Source organism: Strongylocentrotus purpuratus, unplaced genomic scaffold (assembly GCF_000002235.5).
Source record: "Strongylocentrotus purpuratus isolate Spur 01 unplaced genomic scaffold, Spur_5.0 spur5_scaffold_19, whole genome shotgun sequence".
Classification (NCBI taxonomy): Eukaryota; Metazoa; Echinodermata; class Echinoidea; order Camarodonta; family Strongylocentrotidae; genus Strongylocentrotus; species Strongylocentrotus purpuratus.
Genome location: NW_022145604.1, coordinates 31,156,072 through 31,177,032, shown reverse-complemented (window position 1 = coordinate 31,177,032; position 20,961 = coordinate 31,156,072). Strand labels below are relative to the sequence as shown.

The window sequence follows — 20,961 nt, the reverse complement described above, 5'->3', positions numbered from 1 at the left end:
TTAAGAACATGCGCAAATGCGTAAGGGGTACTCGAAAATGAAAAACAGAAATCATCGTGGACTACATCTTCCTACAAAGAAAATTGTATACCATATAAAAAGAAATACAAATCATTTCCATAAATGCGCTGAGTGCAATGGTTGCTAGTTGATAAAGGCGGATACTTTTTTAAACACTTGAGACAATGTCAAAGGCACATCAGGATATTATATCGTAATGTGATATGCGCTATATAGGAAATATAATATATCATCGTTGATATATATTTTCAAGATTTAACAAAACCACAAACGATGCTTTCTTGCCGATGATTTGAAGATGTCTAACTCTCTTAGGCCTGTATGTATAACAAAATGTTGTATAGAAATGAATAACACAGATGAATGTATCTTCTATTGATACCAAACAGTTCAACTTTTGTCAAAATGATAATGTAAAAATATAGTTTCTTAACAAATCTGTATAGAACATTATTACTCTCCACAGATATTTACATTGCTTCATTCATACTCTCATATTGAATGTTATACTTAACATCACATGCAAATTCCTAAGTGGAACAATATATGCATAATCATAACCTAGTTTCTAAGACACCGCCATAAAAAGAATTAAACGACAAACAATATTGTCGTATTAAGTAAATTATTTCCGTGATTATGATCGTCATAATATTGTTTTGTTGGGTAGTCTATCCGATTGGGGATACCCCGTCTTTGCCAACATGTTGAACAATTATCACAAAGGAAACTAAACGATATATGTTATTCCTATTAAAGGTTTGAATAGTATTCATGAGCACGATCTTCAGAGTGTATTATCTGTACGCAATAGTGTGGTTACAATGATTTGAGTGGGGGGGGGGGGGTCTCTTTCTTCTTTTTTTCTTCGTTTTATGCATGAAAGGGGTTAAATCAAATTAACCACCACTATATATTAAATGATTAATCATAACCTAGTTTCGAAGACACCGCCATAAAAAGAATTAAACGACAGACGATATCATGTAGTAAGTTAAATATTTCCATGATTATATTTGTTATGATAACGGTTATGTAGGATATCCCGTCTTTGCCAATATTTTTGTTGAACAGTTATACAAAAATAAAACTCAATTTCACGAGTAATTTTAGAGTCTATATTAAAACGATATACTTTATTCCCATAAGGGGTTGGAATATCATCCATGAGCACAAGCTTCAGAGTGTATAATCTGACAGCACATCTACAATAGTGTGGTTGCAATGATTTGAGTGGGGTTTTTCTTCTTCTTCTTTCTTTCTTTCTTTCATTTTCTCTCACTCAACGTAAAAAAGGGGTTAAATCAATGGAAAGAAGAAAGTGTTACATGTTGACAAACATATTCTCGTTTGTAAGACGCAATCAGGAGCCAAATCGGTTTGATTTCAGTGATTCAATGCTGAAACGGCCCATGCTTGTGCGCAGCAGGGAGGATAGATAATCTCACATCCCTGGGCCCAGTAGACATTGATAGTATATCACAGAAGAGGTTCGTCTGATCGGTGATGTAACTCGAACATAATTTCTTTCTTCCACTGATTGTGAAAAGAGAACTAATTAGTAATGTATGGGTTACACATGTACTTTAAACTGAGAACATCGAACAAAATTTGACTAACGAATCGACGAGAGAATGAGTCAGTTATTAAATAATATCAACAGGAGGTTTGTACTATTATAAAAAGGCCTCTTCAGAGGCCCCTTTAAATCGAATTCGATCGAGAAACAAATTAGTCCGTTTTATGAATCAGTTTTATGAATAATCAATATTTCTTCTTCTTCTTCTTCTTCTTCTTCTTCTTCTTCTTCTTCTTCTTCTTCTTCTTCTTCTTCTTCTTCTTCTTCTTCTTTTTCTTTTCCTTCTTCTCCTTCTTCATCTTCTTCATTTGATAAGTGCCGATAAATCTAACGAGATTTTTCCTTTTTTTGCATTGTACCTCAATTCTCAATGAAATTAAATTCTGAAATGACATACCGACATCTCCCCTCTTTTCGTCTCTCTCTCTCTCTCTCGCTTTGTCGCTTGTATAACGGTGCCCCCCCCCCCGCTCTATCTCTCTCTCTCTCTCTCTGATTTTGAATACAACAACTGATCGATCATTTTTACATAGCCATATTCTTCCAATGGAAACACCCCGCATTCAACCATAGCATATTAAAACGAAATTTAAAAAACAAGCATGAGTATCCCGGCCAAGATCGAAAGATGGCGTATGTTCAAATTGGGTCTTTACAAAATGGAGAACATTTGAATCATGAAGGTGGAACAGTCCTGGTCGTTATATTGGCTAACACGGCTCCGTGACGGATTTTACTCTCCTCAAATTTACCAGGCAGAGTTGGTCATGTTGCTTCATTATTCCGTCAAGAGCACCAATTTCGCCCGATAGATTTTTTCTTCTACTCGTAATTGATTTTGCATTTCAATGTCTTTATTGTCCATAAATAATACATCACTTTCATTACATAGACATGATAGAGTTAGCATCAGTGACAGCACAACACTTTCATGGAAGTATATGCCATACAGGTCATTACAAACAGAAAACATGACACTTTAATACACGATTAACGTCTTAATAATCACAGAATGGGCTTATCAGCGGTGATAAAGGGAGCCGTGAAATAAAAGGAAACAAAATTGAAGCAGAGTTCGCGGGCTCATCGATCCCTATTTGTTAGTGATAGAGACGTGTTATGCATCGGGAGCATCCAAAAGGGAAGGATTTGGTGACGATACCGAATCCGTGAAAGGAGCCATGCTCAGCCGGGACACGTACCGTGCTCGGCTGGGTTGGGATGTAGTCGCGTCCCTGACCTATACCAACTCATCGTATCTATCTAGGAGTAGAGTCTCGAGAGGGACATCTTATTCTTAAAGTTTACACTTGATTAACCATTCCTCTAGCAGGTGGTCTTTAAGAGACGCAGAGATGCTATTGATTTAAGGGGTCTCCTTAAGGGGGGTATGGTAACCAATGTAACCCAGGCAGTGGTGGTAGTGGTAGTGGTGATTAGGGAAAGGCTTTTTAATGTAATCGCAAGATGAATTGAAATTCCGACCTTCACCTTCATGTTAACAATTATTATCCATGATCAGTTTTATATGAAATTGTTAGGCTACTGGAAAATAATTACAGATATACTGGCCACCTTTAAAAAAATACAAATGAATATATAATTGAAATATAAAGCTCTAAAGCTCTAAAAGCTCTAAAATATAAACGCCTGTCAGAAGTGTCTTGACGCAATTTTTCTCTAATTAATGCGATATTGTAGTTTGCTTTAATAATTCCAATCTAGTACCATTAGTTACGTCCTGAATTGCCTGGGGTTTTTTAAGGGCGGTTGGAAAACTTAAAGCTTATCTGCCGTAGTTTACAGGAGGGATTAGACTGCCCTGCAAGGTCACTGGACAGGTGGTTATCTCATCAACTCTGCTCTCAGTTAACATAAGAAAAAGAGGATTATGGGGGACCAATGGTCACCGATTAGGCATTGTTTCTTATATAGAGGGCGCAAGTAGCTACAAGTAGTGCAGTGGGCCTTTAAGGTTCGCCTAAAAACATTGTCATGATTAGTATTACATGCATATATATTAGAGTAAAGGGAAATATAGAATGTTTAAGTGAGAGGCTGGGGTTGGCTCTGTGTCAAGGGAAATTTCCGCCTACTTGGGTTAGGCCTCCTTTAATGAGTTAATCAATCACTAATTAATCTTTAAATCCACCATCATTAGCAGATACCTTACTGGTTTATGTATACATACATAGGGACGAGGAATATGAATCAGGTCAGATGTGTGGGCGAGACTAAGACTAACACACAGAGGTTGTTATTAATTAAAGCACTCTCAGATGTGAAAGGGATTGATAGACATTTTAATATCCCATAAGTCTTTAATTGAAGTGGGTAGCTTGCGTGCTGGCACAAGCACTTCAAAATGAAACCTGATATTCAGAAGCTTACCATCAGCTATGCACTAACTAAACTAATAGCTGCCTGATGATGGTGAAGAGCATATAACATATACAACGTATTATCAGTGCCTCTACAGGATAATCAAATTTAATTATAAAGTAATTGTTATTGTCTGTATCAAAAATCCAATTAACAGTATTCTAATAGAGATATGACCAGGTAAATCTAAGTGGATTTCAGTACATTCCCAAATTTGTGTTAATTTTATGAAAACGTTTATTAGTATCAGAAGTAGCTGTAGACTTTATTGGACAACTTGATTAGCACAAGGTTAACCTGCCACAAAGTACACAAGATGTTAAAGATGACTTTCTTCATGCTCGCTTGCGGGTATCGTCTATAAATCTTTTTGTTTAATATAAATTTATTGGTTAAAAAGGCTCCTGGCGTTCCACTATTATTGCCCAATTCATAGGTGAGTGGCAAAATATACAGCGCATTATATTTATAGGCTATCCGTTATATACGGTGTAGACATCTGGATGGAAGTGGCAAGCACACATGTGTTATTAATGTCTTGCAAAAGGACGTTGGGATTCGAACCATCACCCCTTTGATTGAGAGTAAAAGGAATAAACCACTATGATACTTCCGTTGGTGTTTAAAGATATTTTAACAGTTGTTCTGTTTAACGAAACAATAACTTGTGTGACAATGTAACGATGATAGTTGTTTTATGGGAGTTATCGAACAAAATACCAGCTATTAAGATTTAATCAAATGAAGAGCGGAGTGAGTATTCAATCATAATAGTTCTGTTCCAACAGAAAGAGCTAATAATATGAAGGTAAGAAAGCCAAAGCTCATCTTAAAGAAAGGGGGAAATCAGTTTTCCTAGCGCTTAACCTTTTCATTGAACATAGTGGCAAAGTATTTTAGATTAAGATTGGTAAGTGCTAGAGGAAGACAAAACATCCGTTAATAATGGGAAGTCCACAAGTGTGTTACTATACAAAGGATGGAAAAGTCATTGAATAACTTCTTAGAATGAACTCCTTGGAATGTAATCTTTGTAGTAGGATGTCGGTAAGGAAGGAAACGGCTCGATCTGATTGAAGAAGCATCGACAATTTTTATATCATTATATGATTATCCAAAGTTCGAATTTTTGCAGAACGACCTTTTCTTGCTTTATTTATAACTTTCAAAATGTACAAAATGATCTCGTTTGATATTGGTTTTAACGTTTTATAAGTATCCATAAACTTTTCTTATAAAGACATATGCGGCTGATCTATTAAAGCACGAATCACTTATCACTCATCATAAAATGATTCAGAACGTATGCGTTCCATCCTGCCCATAGCAACAAGAGGTGTGTGATACAAATAATTGTGTAAAAGAGGTTATAATGTCTTTATTGTCCCCGCCAGCTCAGCAAACACCATAATACAAAGTCGCTCCAATTATTGACCACTTCTTTTCAATTTTAGAATATTGCACTCGGTTTCATTTTGATACATAGCCTGTGGCATCATTTTTGTCATAATAAAAACGGAAAATACGAAACTGATCTGTGATAGTTCGGGGGGGGGGGTCCTATTAAGCACGAGAGAGTTTTTAAGTTTGATAGCAGTCATCAATACCACATCGGTTCGTTGTGCAGTAAGCATTTTATTTCTTTTTGAACAGCTTTTGTATCCTACATAAAATTGTCATTTTCTTCCACATTTCATTTTTAATGCCTAAGCCCTAAATTTATGTCTTCACATATTCATTTCCTTTATGAAATCGAGGGTTTTACCTTCATAAATCATGCGGTCTTTTTTTAAGGGATTTCGATAATGTTCAGAACGAAGAGAAGTTGGTACCGAATTATTTCATGTATGAAGACTTTATAAATAAAAGAATGCAGTGGTCAATAGGGTACACAAGCGAATAAGAATGGTGATGGTGGTAGTGGTGATGAAGATGATGATGATTGGGATGATGATGATGATGGAGATGGTGATGGTAATGGTGATAATGAGGGTGATGGGGATGGTGATGATGGCGATGGTGATGGTGATGGTGATGGTGATGGTGATGATAATGATAAGGATAATAATAATGATGATGATGATAATAATAATAATAGTAATGATATGATAAATGATGATGATGATGATGATGATGATGTTTGTTCGTAATAATGATAATAACAACAATAATACATTTTCTGTTTCTTCTTACATTCATTCTCAGATCTCTGTGACGTCACAACCCCAAAGATCAAGGTGATATCAACGTCACACGATACATTCCATCACTAGATCACCATGGCAACACTAACCACGACACAATCTTCATTGTTGATGTTGGCCCTGATTCTCCTCTCACTGACTACGTCATCACTGGTCCTGGCTGACTGCCGTAAGCTTGGTCTTCAGTACAAACTCGCCAGACCAGGTTGCCGACCAGTCACCTTGGACTCGGTAGGCTGTAGAGGCACCTGTAGCGGCTACACAAGGATATCACCCAATAATTACCTCGAGGTGGAACGATCCTGCACCTGTTGTCAAGAGATGGGTTTCCTAGAGCGCACTCAACGGTTACAATGCCCCACCCTTAATCCTCCCTTTCGTGACGTCACATATAGGATACCAAGGCGTTGTTCGTGTCGTCCATGCCGGTCAGTGGCGAGTGTGAGTCGAGTTCAGACGCTAGAAGATCTACGGCTGGGTTGAGGTCTAGGACCTAGGTCTCTTATATGAACTATAATACTTGTGTCCAAATGTCAGATTTACAGAGTACTATTTTTATGACGAAGACGACGACGACGGCAATGGTGACACTGATGACGAATTGCACATCCAGTGTGATAAAAAATTGAAAGATTTTAAAAATCGTGCACATACCTTAATCATATCTTCTTCTTTTTCTGAGTTTATGTGTTTATTCGATATTAACGATTTGAGATATTAATTATGTGTATGTTGCGGTTTTTAAGACAAAACCTAAACAAATTTACTTTGAACCGTGAAATTGGTTTACTGGATAGGGTTCATCTGTAGGTTCGGGATATATTAATGCTTTCTGACTCGTTTTTATCTTAAATTTCGTGAGACTTTTTTAGTTTAGAAATATATGAACGAATCTTCAGATACATGTATGATAATAAAGTCAAGCGCAGGTGGATTTAGTAAAAGTCATTTGATGCGAGTCGATTTAATTTAAAAATTGCTGTTACATGATCACAAGAGCGAAATAGAATCTTAGCCGCCCCCCCCCCCCCCCACCCCGGGCCGCCCCCTCCTTCCACCACCAGGTAAACAAACAGATAAATAAAATAGCTACCATTGAGTGACTTGTAGAAGAGTTTCCTCCTATTTTCTCACGTCTGAATGGTCCTTTCTCCATTCCCCCATGCCAGTAAAGGTCTCAAGAGTGTAATATTGATTCTAGAAAGGTGCTACAATTTCCGTATTAAATCTAGGGTCACCGAACGCCCCTACAGCATGAAAACTTACGTATGTCGGAGCCCAAGCTTCCATGAAAGAAAGTTCTTTCATCTGAATGTTTAAGCATTTACGTTTCATCATGTTAATGTACGTACGTCTATATTCATGTACATCATGTTCTAAAAATACACGGGGGTTCTGGTTTATTTCTCTCCTGGGGCTATGAACAATGCCCCTTGTTTCTGTCCAAGTAATATTGGCAGATCTCCTCATAGAGGGGGGGGGGGGGGGGGCAAGTAGCAAATGCCGGACATACAAACATGATATGATTATACTTATTCCAAAGGGCTATTCAGGATACACCTATCTCTAGCTTTTACTTAAAAGTAAATCTAGGAAACGATTTTTTTAAAAACTACTTTCGGAAATGACTGCTGATATGATGAATTACCATGTCGTTGTATTGATATTTGTCAATTTGAAATGACATGATTTATCTTACAAACTTCATAATGAAACGATTATTATCACGTGTTTTTGTTGAAGACTTTCCCTATCATCTATATGATCTCTGTGCCCAATCCTTGATATTTTTTTTTCTCGCAACCATCCATTTTTGTTTCAAATGTTCCTTCAAGTTGCCCCAAAGTTGACGATTGACGTTTTGTGTATAGCCCCTATTTTCCTCCAATGAATTACTTTCCACCTGCTTCTCGACTACACTCGTATTATCATCGATTTACACGCAAAGTAGACAGGCTGAATTCCGTTTGGTATATCAAGCGTAAATCCCGCCCAATTTACAAGTAAAAGTCAGGACATTCATTCGAACAAAACCTCAAGTGTTTTCCACTTTTTAAGTCAATGGGCGTATAGATGCATTCAATAGTTTACACATGCAAACGAATCAATTGGTGGGTATTCGGGCATAGTGATGTACAAACTTGCAGGGTTTTGTGCACTATTCTCAAGCGAAACAAAGACAATCATGAGGCGAAGATGACTAGTCAGACATGCTAATCGGCTCGTTGATGCAGTCTTTAATAGATCCTTTTCGAATGGTTTCATTCGTGATAAGTGCACAGTTTTCGGTGTCAAAGCAATAAGTTCTGATGCTTTAACAATCTTCATTACACCACGAAAGATTGATATGGTTCAGGGCACAGCCTGGCTTATAGTCAACATTCCATATTTTGTAATATTAAAAGGAGAATTAACCCTTCATAGAATATCGGCTTCTGTCCAGGCGTAACACCCAGACAAGCATAATCGCTAAATGTGTGAGAAAAAAAATACAAAAAATGAGACAAAGTATGAAAAAGTTATACATTTTCACAGATGAGGTCACTAGTGATAACGAATATTTCCGAGCAGTAAAACGAATATTATGTGTGATGTCAGGAATGGAGTTCATTCTTTCATTGTGTAAGTGTGTACAACAGATTTAAACTATACCCTTCTCAGTTCAAATGGTTTAAAGGTACTATGTCCCATTTGCAGGCCAACAAAAATGAAAAGGTTAAATTCCAACGGCATTTGAAAGATAATAGTAATATATGTAGAACTTCCTTTAAAAAGGTGGGGCTTGAAAATGTCTTCAAGTGGGAAAATAATGACTATTAGTTGTCAAATCGACTTAGGAGCTATAGAGCCAATAAGTAATAGTCTCGATTTTCAGACCATTGTACTGAATAATCATGCGTGTTATGCTGCGCAAAGATGCAATCAGTTTAATTTTGGCCATCACAAGAAGTGGGTTATTGATATAGACAAATGCTCATGTACCCTTTACATCTCATTTTATGTATGTTATTACCAAAGAAGAAAAAAGCCAGTCAGTCACTCAATAGTGTCTGACAGTGAAGTCTAGCAAGTAAACAGGTTTCATTGCATAATTTGAATATTAGGACACTGCTAACGTTTAAATTTCACAGATGGGACATAAAATACATGACATATTCATAATTCCTGCAAAGTTCTACAGAATTTGTGGTTGGCTGCAAAAGGGACATAGTACCTTTAACAGATTCAATGTCCATCTTAGGTCACTCGTTCGCCCGTTACTAGTGAAACGCCTGATTCTGAAAGGTAAAAAAATTATGGTTGAATACAAATAATGATTATGATATTCGATGACCAGGGTACTTTGCAACGCGTTCAGAGACATAGAGAAAGCCCTAAATATAGCCATTGAATATATCTTCACAATATTTGTAATATTACATTGTTCATGTGGAAGTTAACATTTTATCCCCTATGAATTTTTACTGTGCATTTTAAAGTTGTAAATGTTTGATTGTGTCATCCGCTCATTGGTATTTTGTTGGTATTTAATATATCGGTTAACTTATGATAATGCCTGCACTTAAGCTGCTGCTGCTGCTGCTGCACTAACATTACATTATAGAGTATTTACTATTTATCTATATATCGTTAACACCCATTGTCAATTTTTGTTTCGGTTGTTAAATATTTATAACAGGGTATAACTTAAAGAGAGGAGATTCGTATATCGGTTGGAGTTTACGAGCATGTGCTGCCACATAGTTATTGAGTCTTCAAATGCATGAACATGTACGTAGTTTCTTGCATTCATGCAGTGCCCGATTAATCGGGTCGAGAATTCCCCATTTTAGAGTTTTACCTTTTAGGTTATTTATTCATTCTAAGCAGCTCGTTGTTAGCATTATAATTAAAACAAAGAAGATATATTAATTTATTCAAAAAAATGAATATGATAAGTTTGCAATGTGTACATAGATGATGTAGATAGCCGACTTGACATTTTATGTCCAATTGTAAATAGAGCCTTTCATCTCGACTAGGTGTTGTTCTATTCATTCTCACACTCATTTACCATATGCCATACAGTCTTTGAAATCAGTATAGTATAGTGGGTATGTTTAATGTGGTATACGGCACATTTAGATGGGGGTAAAAACATAGCAGGTGCTGATCTGCGAAGACGGAGTAAGGCAAAAATGGATGATAGTGACCGTATAATTATGGTTCTCGATGTAAAATACGAAAAATAGGAAAAACTGACGATATAGTTGTTGTTTTGTTTCGACAATTAAAATTCTTACAAAAAAATTGGAATAATCACTTCCAGCGTACTGAGTGTGTCTCCCATGCATGTTCGAAAGGAAATATGACGTAGAGTGATTGCATTGATGCTGAATAATGTGAAAAGAATAAATGAGGAGAGGGGAAGAGGAGGGGAAGAGGAGGGGGTGAGGAGGGGGTGAGGAGAGGGGACGAGGAGAGGGGGAGAGGAGGGATGAGGAGAGGGGGGATGAGGAGAGGGGGAGGAGGGGATGAGGAGGGGATGAGGAGGGGGGTGAGGAGAGGATGAGGAGAGGGGAGAGGAGGGGATGAGGAGGGGTGAGGAGAGGGTGAGGAGAGGGGATGAGGAGGGGGTGAGGAGAGGGGAGAGGAGGGGATGAGGAGAGGGGGAGAGGAGGGGATGAGGAGAGGGGGGAGGAGGGGATGAGGAGAGGGGAAGAGGAGGGGAAGAGGAGAAGGAGAGAGGAGGGGAAGAGGAGAGGGGAGAAGAGGGGATGAGGAGAGGAGGGGGAGAGGAGGGGGTGAGGAGAAGGGGAGAGGAGGGCGATGAGGAGAGGGGGAGAGGAGGGGATGAGGAGAGGGGAGAAGAGGGGATGAGGAGAGGAGGGGGAGAGGAGGGGATGAGGAGAGGGGGAGAGGAGGGAATGAGGAGAGGGGATGAGGGGATGAGGAGAGGGGGAGAGGAGGGGATGAGGAGAAGGAGAGAGGAGGGGAAGAGGAGGGGGTGAGGAGGGGGTGAGGAGAGGGGGAGAGGAGGGATGAGGAGAGGGGGAGAGGAGGGGATGAGGAGAGGGGAAGAGGAGGGGATGAGGAGGGGAGGGGAGGGGATGAGGAGAAGGGGAGAGGAGGGGATGAGGAGAGGGGAGAAGAGGGGATGAGGAGAGGAGGGGGGAGAGGAGGGGATGAGGAGAGGGGAAGAGGAGGGAAGAGGAGAAGGAGAGAGGAGGGGAAGAGGAGGGGGTGAGGAGAAGGGGAGAGGAGGGGATGAGGAGAGGGGGAGAGGAGGGGATGAGGAGAGGGGATGAGGAGAGGAGGGGGAGAGGAGGGGATGAGGAGAGGGGGAGAGGAGGGGATGAGGAGAGGGGGAGAGGAGGGGATGAGGAGAAGGAGAGAGGAGGGGGAGAGGAGGGGGTGAGGGAGAAGGGGAGAGGAGGGGATGAGGAGAGGGGGAGAGGAGGGGATGAGGAGAGGGGAGAAGAGGGGATGAGGAGAGGAGGGGGAGAGGAGGGGATGAGGCGAGGGGGAGAGGAGGGAATGAGGAGAGGGGGAGAGGGGGGATGAGGAGAGGGGGGAGAGGAGGGGATGAGGAGAGGGGGAGAGGAGGGGATGAGGAGAGGGGGAGAGGAGGGGATAAGGAGAAGGAGAGAGGAGGGGAAGAGGAGGGGGTGAGGAGGGGGTGAGGAGAGGGGGAGAGGAGGGGATGAGGAGAAGGGGAGAGGAGGGATGAGGAGAGGGGAGAGGAGGGGATGAGGAGAGGAGGGGGAGAGGAGGGGGTGAGGAGAAGGGGAGAGGAGGGGATGAGGAAGGGGGAGAGGAGGGGATGAGGAGAGGGGGGGAGGTGGCGAAGAGGAGGGGATGAGGAGAGGGGAGAAGAGGGATGAGGAGAGGGGGAGAGGAGGGGATGAGGAGATGGGGAGAGGAGGGGATGAGGAGAGGGGGAGAGGAGGGGATGAGGAGAGGGGGGGAGGGGTAAGGAGAGGAGGGGGTGAGGAGGGGGTGAGGAGAGGGGGAGAGGAGGGGATGAGGAGAGGGGAGAGGAGGGATGAGGAGAGGGGGAGAGGAGGGGGTGAGGAAAAGGGAGAGGAGGGGATGAGGAGGGGGTGAGGAGGGGTAAGGAGAGGGGATGAAGAGAGGGGAAGAGGAGGGGATGAGGAGGGGAGGTTAGGGGATGAGGAGAAGGGGAGAGGAGGGGATGAGGAGAGGGGGAGAGGAGGGGAAGAGGAGGGGGTGAGGAGGGGGTGAGGAGAGGGGGGAGAGGAGGGGATGAGGAGAAGGAGAGGAGGGGTGAGGAGAGGGGAGAGGAGGGGATGAGGAGAGGGGGAGAGGAGGGGATGAGGAGAGGGGGAGAGGAGGGGATGAGAAGAGGGGGAGAGGAGGGATGAGGAGAGGGGGAGAGGAGGGGATGAGGAGAGGGGAGAGGAGGGGATGAGGAGGGGTGAGGAGGGGTAAGGAGAGGGGATGAGGAGAGGGGAAGAGGAGGGGATGAGGAGGGGAGGGGAGGGGATGAGGAGAAGGGGAGAGGAGGGGATGAGGAGAGGGGGAGAGGAGGGGAAGAGGAGGGGGTGAGGAGGGGGTGAGGAGAGGGGAGAGGATGGGATGAGGAGAGGGGGAGAGGAGGGGATGAGGAGGGGAGGGGAGGGGATAAGGAGGGAGAGAGGGGGAGAGGAGGGATGAGGAGAGGGGGAGAGGAGGGAATGAGGAGAGGGGGAGAGGGGGGATGAGGAGAGGGGGAGAGGAGGGGATGAGGAGGAGGGGGAGAGGAGGGGATGAGGAGATGGGGAGAGGAGGGGGAGAGGAGAGGGGGAGAGGAGGGGATGAGGAGAGGGGGAGAGGAGGGGAAGAGGAGAGGGGGAGAGGAGGGGTGAGGAGAGGGGGAGAGGAGGGGATGAGGAGAGGGGAGAGGAGGGGGTGAGGAGAGGGGAGAGAGGAGGGGATGAGGAGAGGGGGAGAGGAGGGGGCGAGGAGGGGGAGAGGAGGGGATGAGGAGAGGGGAGAGGAGGGGATGAGGAGAGGGGGAGAGGAGGGGATGAGGAGAGGGGGAGAGGAGGGGGTGAGGAGAGGGGGAGAGGAGGGGGTGAGGAGAGGGGGAGAGGAGGGGATGAGGAGAGGGGAGAGGAGGGATGAGGAGAGGGGGAGAGGAGGGGATGAGGAGAAGGAGAGAGGAGGGGAAGAGGAGGTGATGAGGAGGGGGTGAGGAGAGGGGGAGAGGAGGGGATGAGGAGAGGGGGGAGAGGAGGGGATGAGGAGAGGGGAGAGGGAGGGGTGAGGAGGGTGAGGAGGGGTAAGGAGAGGGGATGAGGAGAGGGGAAGAGGAGGGGATGAGGAGGGGAGGGGAGGGGATGAGGAGAAGGGGAGAGGAGGGGATGAGGAGGGGTGAGGAGGGGTAAGGAGAGGGGATGAGGAGAGGGGGAGAGGAGGGGATGAGGAGGGAAGAGGAGGGGATGAGGAGAAGGGGAGAGGAGGGGATGAGGAGAGGGGAGAAGAGGGGATGAGGAGAGGGGGAGAGGAGGGGATGAGGAGGGAGAGGGGAGGGGGAGAGGAGGGGATGAGGAGAGGGGGAGAGGAGGGAATGAGGGAGAAGAGAGATTATGCTGTTGTTGTTGTTGACGATGATGATAACAAGGATGATGATCTTATTGTGATGATGACCGAAATAAATATGAAAAATGGATACAAATATGAATGTGGATAAGAATATGAATGTGAATATATTTGAATGGTGGTGTTTATTTTACCTGACTGCTAAGAAAGCATAAATGCTTGTAAGTAAGCAACCAGACGGCCGATGGCTTTAGGTCCTCTCCGATGGACCTGGTAATGAGGATTAATGCCTTACCAAAGGGCACTAGCGCGTTGACTTGGTTTCGAAAGTGGGTCACTGGATTACGAGACCACTGCTCTACCGACTGAGCTGAGATGATGCTGTTGTTATTGTCGATGATGACGATGATGAAGATAACAAAGATGATGATCACATGGGTGATGATGACTGAATTGAATATGAACAAAAAAATAAATACAAATATGAATGTGGATAAGAATATTAATCCGATATATAAACATGAATTGAATATAATGATGAATATGAGTATGATGATGACGATAATGGTGAAGATGAATATGATAATGATGATGGTGGTGGTGGTGGTAGTGGTAGTAATGATAACGAAAAATAATGATCTTATATAATGACATAGATGATGGCCTAATGATAATTAGTATTACGGTTGGTTTGGTAATAATATCATTCATTTTCTTTTCTTTACATCCCCGGAGTAAATCAGGCCCTTATAGCAACAAAAGATAAACAATACAAGGAAATGAGAATAATAAACAAGACATACAGTGGAAAGAAAAAGCAAGTGAGAGAGAGAGAGAGAGAGAGAGAGAGAGAGAGAGAGAGAGAGAGTGGAGAAAAGTTTAACAATTGGGTGTGGGAGTGTGAAGGAAAGGGGGAGGGAAGTGACAGAGTAAGAGAAAGAGAGAGGACGACAGACAGACAGAAGAGAGAAGAGAAAGACAGAGAGAGAGAGAGAGAGAAGGAGACAGGGAGAGATAAAAAAAAAAAAAAAAACAGACAGACAAAAACAGAGACAGAGGGGCAGAGACAGAGTGAGAGAACAAGCGAGAGAGAGAGAGGGGGAGGGAGAAGAGAAATATAGAGTGAAGAGAGAGAGAGAAAGACAGACAGGCAAAGACAAAAGAGACACAGAGAGAGCGAGAGACAGAGAGGACAGAGAGAGAGAGAGACAGAGAGAGAGAGAGAGAGAGAAAGAGGGGAGGGAGAGGCAAAGAGAGAGAGAGAGAGAGAAAGAGGGAGAGGCAGAGAGAGAGAGAGAGAGAAAGAGGGAGAGGCAGAGAGAGAGAGAGAGAGAGAGAAAGAGGGAGAGGCAGAGAGAGAGAGAGAGAGAGAGAAGAGGGAGAGGCAGAGAGAGAGAGAGAAGAGAAAGAGGGAGAGGCACAGAGAGAGAGAGAGAGAAAGAGGGAGAGGTAGAGAGAGAGAGAGAGAGAGAGAAAGAGGGAGAGGCAGAGAGAGAGAGAGAGAGAGAGAAAGAGGGAGAGGCAGAGAGAGAGAGAGAGAGAGGAAAGAGGGAGAGGCAAGAGAGAGAGAGAGAGAGAGAAAGAGGGAGAGGCAGAGAGAGAGAGAGAGAGAGGGAGAGGGAGAGGCAGAGAGAGAGAGAGACAGAGACAGAAGGGGGACGGAAAGAAAATGGAGGGGAAAACATGGTAATGAGAGGAGGGCCATGCAGATCCGCAAGGTGGCGCTATTCGTTTCCTCATTACACATTGACATTGATGTCTCATCCATATTTCATTCCACTGCCTATGTTTAGCCCCACTCAAAATACAAAGCAACTCAATTCAAAGATCGAAGATGACAACAAGACACTCACTATTTTAGGATTACTTTCTATTCTGATACATGATCTATAAAGTTGCGCTTGGTCTCTAGCTTGCCACAATCTTCGCGCTCATTTCTAATATGCCCCTTCAAGATCAGCTCTGAAGGTCAGGGAAAGTTCATTCCGCATGACCTGATAGAAGCCACACTCAAAAGGCAACTGAAATTTTAAGATAGAAGATGACAACAAGATACTAGAACACATATGTTCTATCTACATGTATTACACATGATCACTAAAGCATTTGTAAGCGTCTCTCCTCAGTCTTCGCACTCATTGGCCCGAATTCACAAAGGAGGTTTGTCGACAAACCTTGGTTTTCGTGCGGCATGACGCGTTTTACGCGTTTTTTTTACAAACCTGGTTTGTAAGAACAAAAGGAGGTTTGGCGAAACAAAAGGAGGTTTGACCTCAAACCTTGCTTTGTGAATTCGGGCCATTTAGTTGCAATTTCAAGATCGGCTTAACAGCAGCCTCAGATACATTTGTAGGAACGTCAAAACATGCAGCTTAAATATTAATAGAAATTATACTTTTCATTGACTTGATAAAACCTGATAATATTACTAATAGTATTACCATGGGGCTTTAATTGGCAGATTTTCTTCTCTGCCACTTGTAAGGATATATGTGCAACTCACCTTTTATTATGGAGCTGCCTTAAAATGAAATAAACACATATTTTCATTCCACTGCCTATGTTTAGCCCCACTCAAAATACAAAGCAACTCAAATTCAAAGATCGAAGATGACAATACAAGACACTCACTATTTTATGATTACTTTCTATTCTGATACATGATCTATAAGTTGCGCTTGGTCTCTAGCTTGCCACAATCTTCGCACTCATTTCTAATATGCCCCTTCAAGATCAGCTCTGAAGGTCAGGGAAAGTTCATTCCGCATGACCTGATAGTAGCCACACTCAAAAGGCAACTGAAATTTTAAGATAGAAGATGACAACAAGATACTATAACACATATTTTCTATCTACATGTATTACACATGATCACTAAAGCATTTGTAAGCGGCTCTCCTCAGTCTTCGCACTCATTTAGTTGCAATTTCAAGATCGGCTTAACAGCAGCCTCAGATACATTTGTAGGAACGTCAAAACATGCAGCTTAAATATTAATAGAAATTATACTTTTTCACTGACTTGATAAAACCTGATAATATTACTAATTAGTATTACCATGGGGCTTTAATTGGCAGATTTTCTTCTTTGCCACTTGTAATGATATATTATGTGCAAGCAACTAACCATATTTTATGGAGCTGCTTTAAAATGAAATAAACACATATTGTCATTCCACTGCCTATGTTTAGCCCCACTCAAAATACAAAGCAACTCAAATTCAAAGATCGAAGATGACAACAAGACACTCACTATTTTATAATTACTTTCTATTCTGAAACATGATCTATAAAGTTGCGCTTGGTCTCTAGCTTGCCACAATCTTCGCACTCATTTCTAATATGCCCCTTCAAGATCAGCTCTGAAGGTCAGGGAAAGTTCATTCCGCATGACCTGATAGTAGCCACACTCAAAAGGCAACTGAAATTTTAAGATAGAAGATGACAACAAGATACTAGAACACAATAATGTATTTATATTGTTTAAATGATGATTTGTTTGTATATCTTTTAATGGTGTTTTTTAAAGAGATGTGAAATAAAATTGAATACTTGAATACTTGAATAATTATGTTCTATCTACATGTATTACACATGATCACTAAAGCATTTGTAAGCGTCTCTCCTCAGTCTTCGCACTCATTTAGTTGCAATTTCAAGATCGGCTTAACAGCAGCCTCAGATACATTTGTAGGAACGTCAAAACATGCAGCTTAAATATTAATAGAAATTATACTTTTTCATTGACTTGATAAAACCTGATAATATTACTAATTAGTATAACCATGGGGCTTTAATTGGCAGATTTTCTTCTCTCCCATAGGAAAGAAATGAGCCTGCCGCATACTCCTGCGGCAGACTTGCCGCAGACAGTCATCTTTTTCACATGCAAATTAGTTTTGCCGCAGACTTGCCGCAGACTTGCCGCATACTCTTTCAGTATGATGAAGAGTCTGCGGCAGGTCTGCCGCAGACTTGCTGCAGACTTGCTGCATACTCTTTCAGTATGATGAAGAGTCTGCGGCAGGTCTGCCGCAGACTTGCTGCAGACTTGCCACATACTCTTCAGTATGATGAAGAGTCTGCGGCAGATCTGCAGCAGACTTGCTGCAGACTTGCCGCAGACTTGCCGCAGACTTGCCGCATACTCTTTCAGTATGATGAAGAGACTTGCTGCAGACCTGCCGCAGACTCTTCATCATGAATATTCATATCTTATATAGACCTGCTGCAGACCTGCCGCATACTCTTTCATATCTAGAACGTGGCAATAAAGTATGCCTGTAGAAGAACCAGTGGTAATAATCGATATTGGCAATATCGATATTACCAATTAGGTATATTCTATTCTCAATTGTATTAACTTCATCACATAGATCATTTGAAGTGTATTCAAGAGTAACATATAAAGTGACACAGGCTCGTACACAAATATATATACTAAATATGTATATTGTTTCTTGGTTAGTAATCATATAATCAATATCAATCTATCAATCTATTGCTAAAACGTGAATGTAATTGTAACATGATCAGACAAAATAATCTATTGGTTAATAATGGCAAAAGGAAAATAGAAATCACAAAAATTATGTGCATTGTCTTAATTTGCTTAACAAATCATGATAAATGTATTTTTCTGTCACACGTGTAAAGTAATAATGAATATGCGTGAGATGATTGGTTTCAATTGGTTTCAATTGGCCCTATTAGACTTTAATGGGATTTCAATCAGGGGCGTCGCCAAAGGGGGGTGTGGGGGTGCGACACCCCCCCCCCCCCCACCTGTCAGGATTTTGTCGGTAAAATTGCGCTGCCGTTGGGAAAAATTAGAAAAGGGGGAGGGAAAAAAAGAGAGGGAAAGGGAAAGAAAGGAAAAAAGAAAAGGAAAAGAAAAGAAAGAAAGGAAAAGAAAGGAAAGAAGGAAAAGAAAGGAAAGAAAAGAGAAGAAAGAGAGAGAGAAGAGGAAAAAAAAGAAAAGAAAAAAAAGAAGAAAAAGAGTAAAAGGGAAACAAAAGAAACGGATGAAAGAGAGGAGAGAGAGGGGAGGTAAGAGCCTGAGAGAAGAGGAGTGGGAGTAAAAGAGAGAAGGGGGTTGTTGTGTGGAGTCGTCTCGTCGAGGGAGCAAGAAAGACACGGTCAAATATGTTGCTGTGTCGGGTCAGCTGTGTCGGTGTTCTTGCTCGATCCTCGTGTACTAATATCAATGCAGAAGTTTGAAGTCGGTGAGATGTATATTGTCGGTCAGTCGGCTGACAAGTTTTTTTCCCTACGAACTGTGACTTTTTATCCGCTGTGACGACTTCGAGAGTGACTACAACTACAATACTTGTATTTTTTTCTCAAAGTTTCACTTTCCTATAATATCAGCTAAAGAAATCAGAGGTTTAACATTTTCGGGGAAACTAAATTCAAACAAAGTTTAAAAGTCAACAACGGTACGACGAATCGTTTTCCTTTCTCTATATTGTAATGAGACGCCAAAGATTCCGCGCTTCGCGCGGAAGGGGAAGATTTAATTTAGACGAGTCGAGAACGGTACAACGAATCGTCTTCTTTCTCTAATAATTTAAGGAAACGTCAAAGCTTCCGCGCTTCGCGCGAGAGGGGGAAACTGAATTCAGAAAAATATGGCTTATTAAGAGTCGAAAACGGTACGACAAATCGTCTTCCTTTCTCTATATTGTGTTGAAACGCCAAAAATTTCGCGCTTCGCGCGGGAGGGGAAAACTTCATGTAGACGAGTGGAGACAGTACTATCGTCTTATTTCTCTAATAATTAAAGGAAACGTCAAAAATTCCGCGGTTCGCGCGGGTGGAGGAAACTGCATTCAGAGAAGGATAAAGAGTCGAGCCCGGTTCAACGAATCGTCTACTTTCTCTTATAATTTAATGCAACGCCAAAACTGCCGCGCTTCGCGCGGGAGGGGGAGAACTAAATTCGGATAAGGATTAAGAGTCGAAAACTGTACACCGAATCGTCTGCTTTTTTCTCATAATTTAATGAAACGTCAAAGTATTAAGAGTCGAGCACGGCTCAACGAATCGTCTACTTTCTCTAATAATTTAATGAAACGCCAAAACTTCCGCACTTCACGCGGGAGGGGGAGAACTGAATTCAGATAAGGATTAAGAGTCGAGAACAGTACACCGAATCGTCTGCTTTTCTCATAATTTAATGAAACGTCAAAGCTTTCGAGCTTCGCGCGGGAGGGGGGGGGGACTTCATTAAGACAAGGATTAACAGTCGAGAACGGTACAGTAAATCGTCTTCCTTTCTCTATATTGTGTTGAAATGCCAAAACTTCCGCGCTTCGCGCGGGAGGCCTATCACCCACCCACCCCCTAATGAGCGCGTTTCGCGCGCTCTTTAAGTGATTCGCTTGCTCTCTTCCGCCCCTCCCTAAAATAAGATCCTAGCTCCGCGCCTGCATTAAAATATAGCTATGCTGACTAAGTTGACGAAATAATTCATGTATTTATGTCGTCGAGGAAAATAACCATTAACCATAACCATTAACCATAACCATTTTGCGCATACGCAAGTACTATATATAGATAGTCCATAGGAAAAATAATTTAATTTTGTCGGTAATTGGTGGCTAGTTTTGTCGGTAATCGTTGGCCTCTACACCCCCCCCCCCCCCCCCCCCCCCCCCACTGAAAAAGGTCTGGCGACGCCCCTGCCTGCATGGACCTGATTATCTGCCAACAATATTATATTATATGATATGATAAGAAAAAATCTTCCCTTCGGCTTTTCTGATGTTTACTAAATTTTTAGATTTTTTATTTTCGTGGATTTAGCTCCTTTTGGAATGAAACATGTTATTGTACCTAAAAAATAAAAAAATAAATCATATTTTCTCAATAAAGTCACTGAAATTTTATTCAAATTTAGCAGCAAACCTTTCCTTTTAAATAATAATAGTGAAATCACACATAAAAGTAACCTTTCGAAAAGAAAGCAAACAACATTATTACAGTTTCATTCCAAAAGGAGCTAAATCCTTTCAATTCCAAAAGAAGCTAGAGTCCATGTTTCATTCAAAAAGGAATTACTAAATCCACAAAATCTAAAAATTTGATAGAAATCAGAAATAACTGGTGAATTTTTTGTCTTATCATATAGGTCCAGGGCGACACCTTTAACATATTGTATATAACAACATGAAGGTACATGGCTAAAGGGAAAGTGGAGAAATAAAAAGAAATAAATTTTAAAAAATATTAAAAAATGGTTGTATTAGTA

At 41.9% G+C, this 20,961-nt stretch overlaps 1 protein-coding gene across 1 annotated transcript; it reads left to right on the top strand.

Moving 5' to 3' along the window:
- The first annotated feature begins 6,261 nt into the window (after positions 1 to 6,261).
- LOC100126188 (bursicon subunit alpha-related polypeptide) lies at positions 6,262 to 6,669 on the top strand. The gene is given in 1 exon segment (NM_001110249.1): positions 6,262 to 6,669. A coding segment is annotated over 1 exon segment (408 nt).
- Positions 6,670 to 20,961: the final 14,292 nt, after the last annotated feature.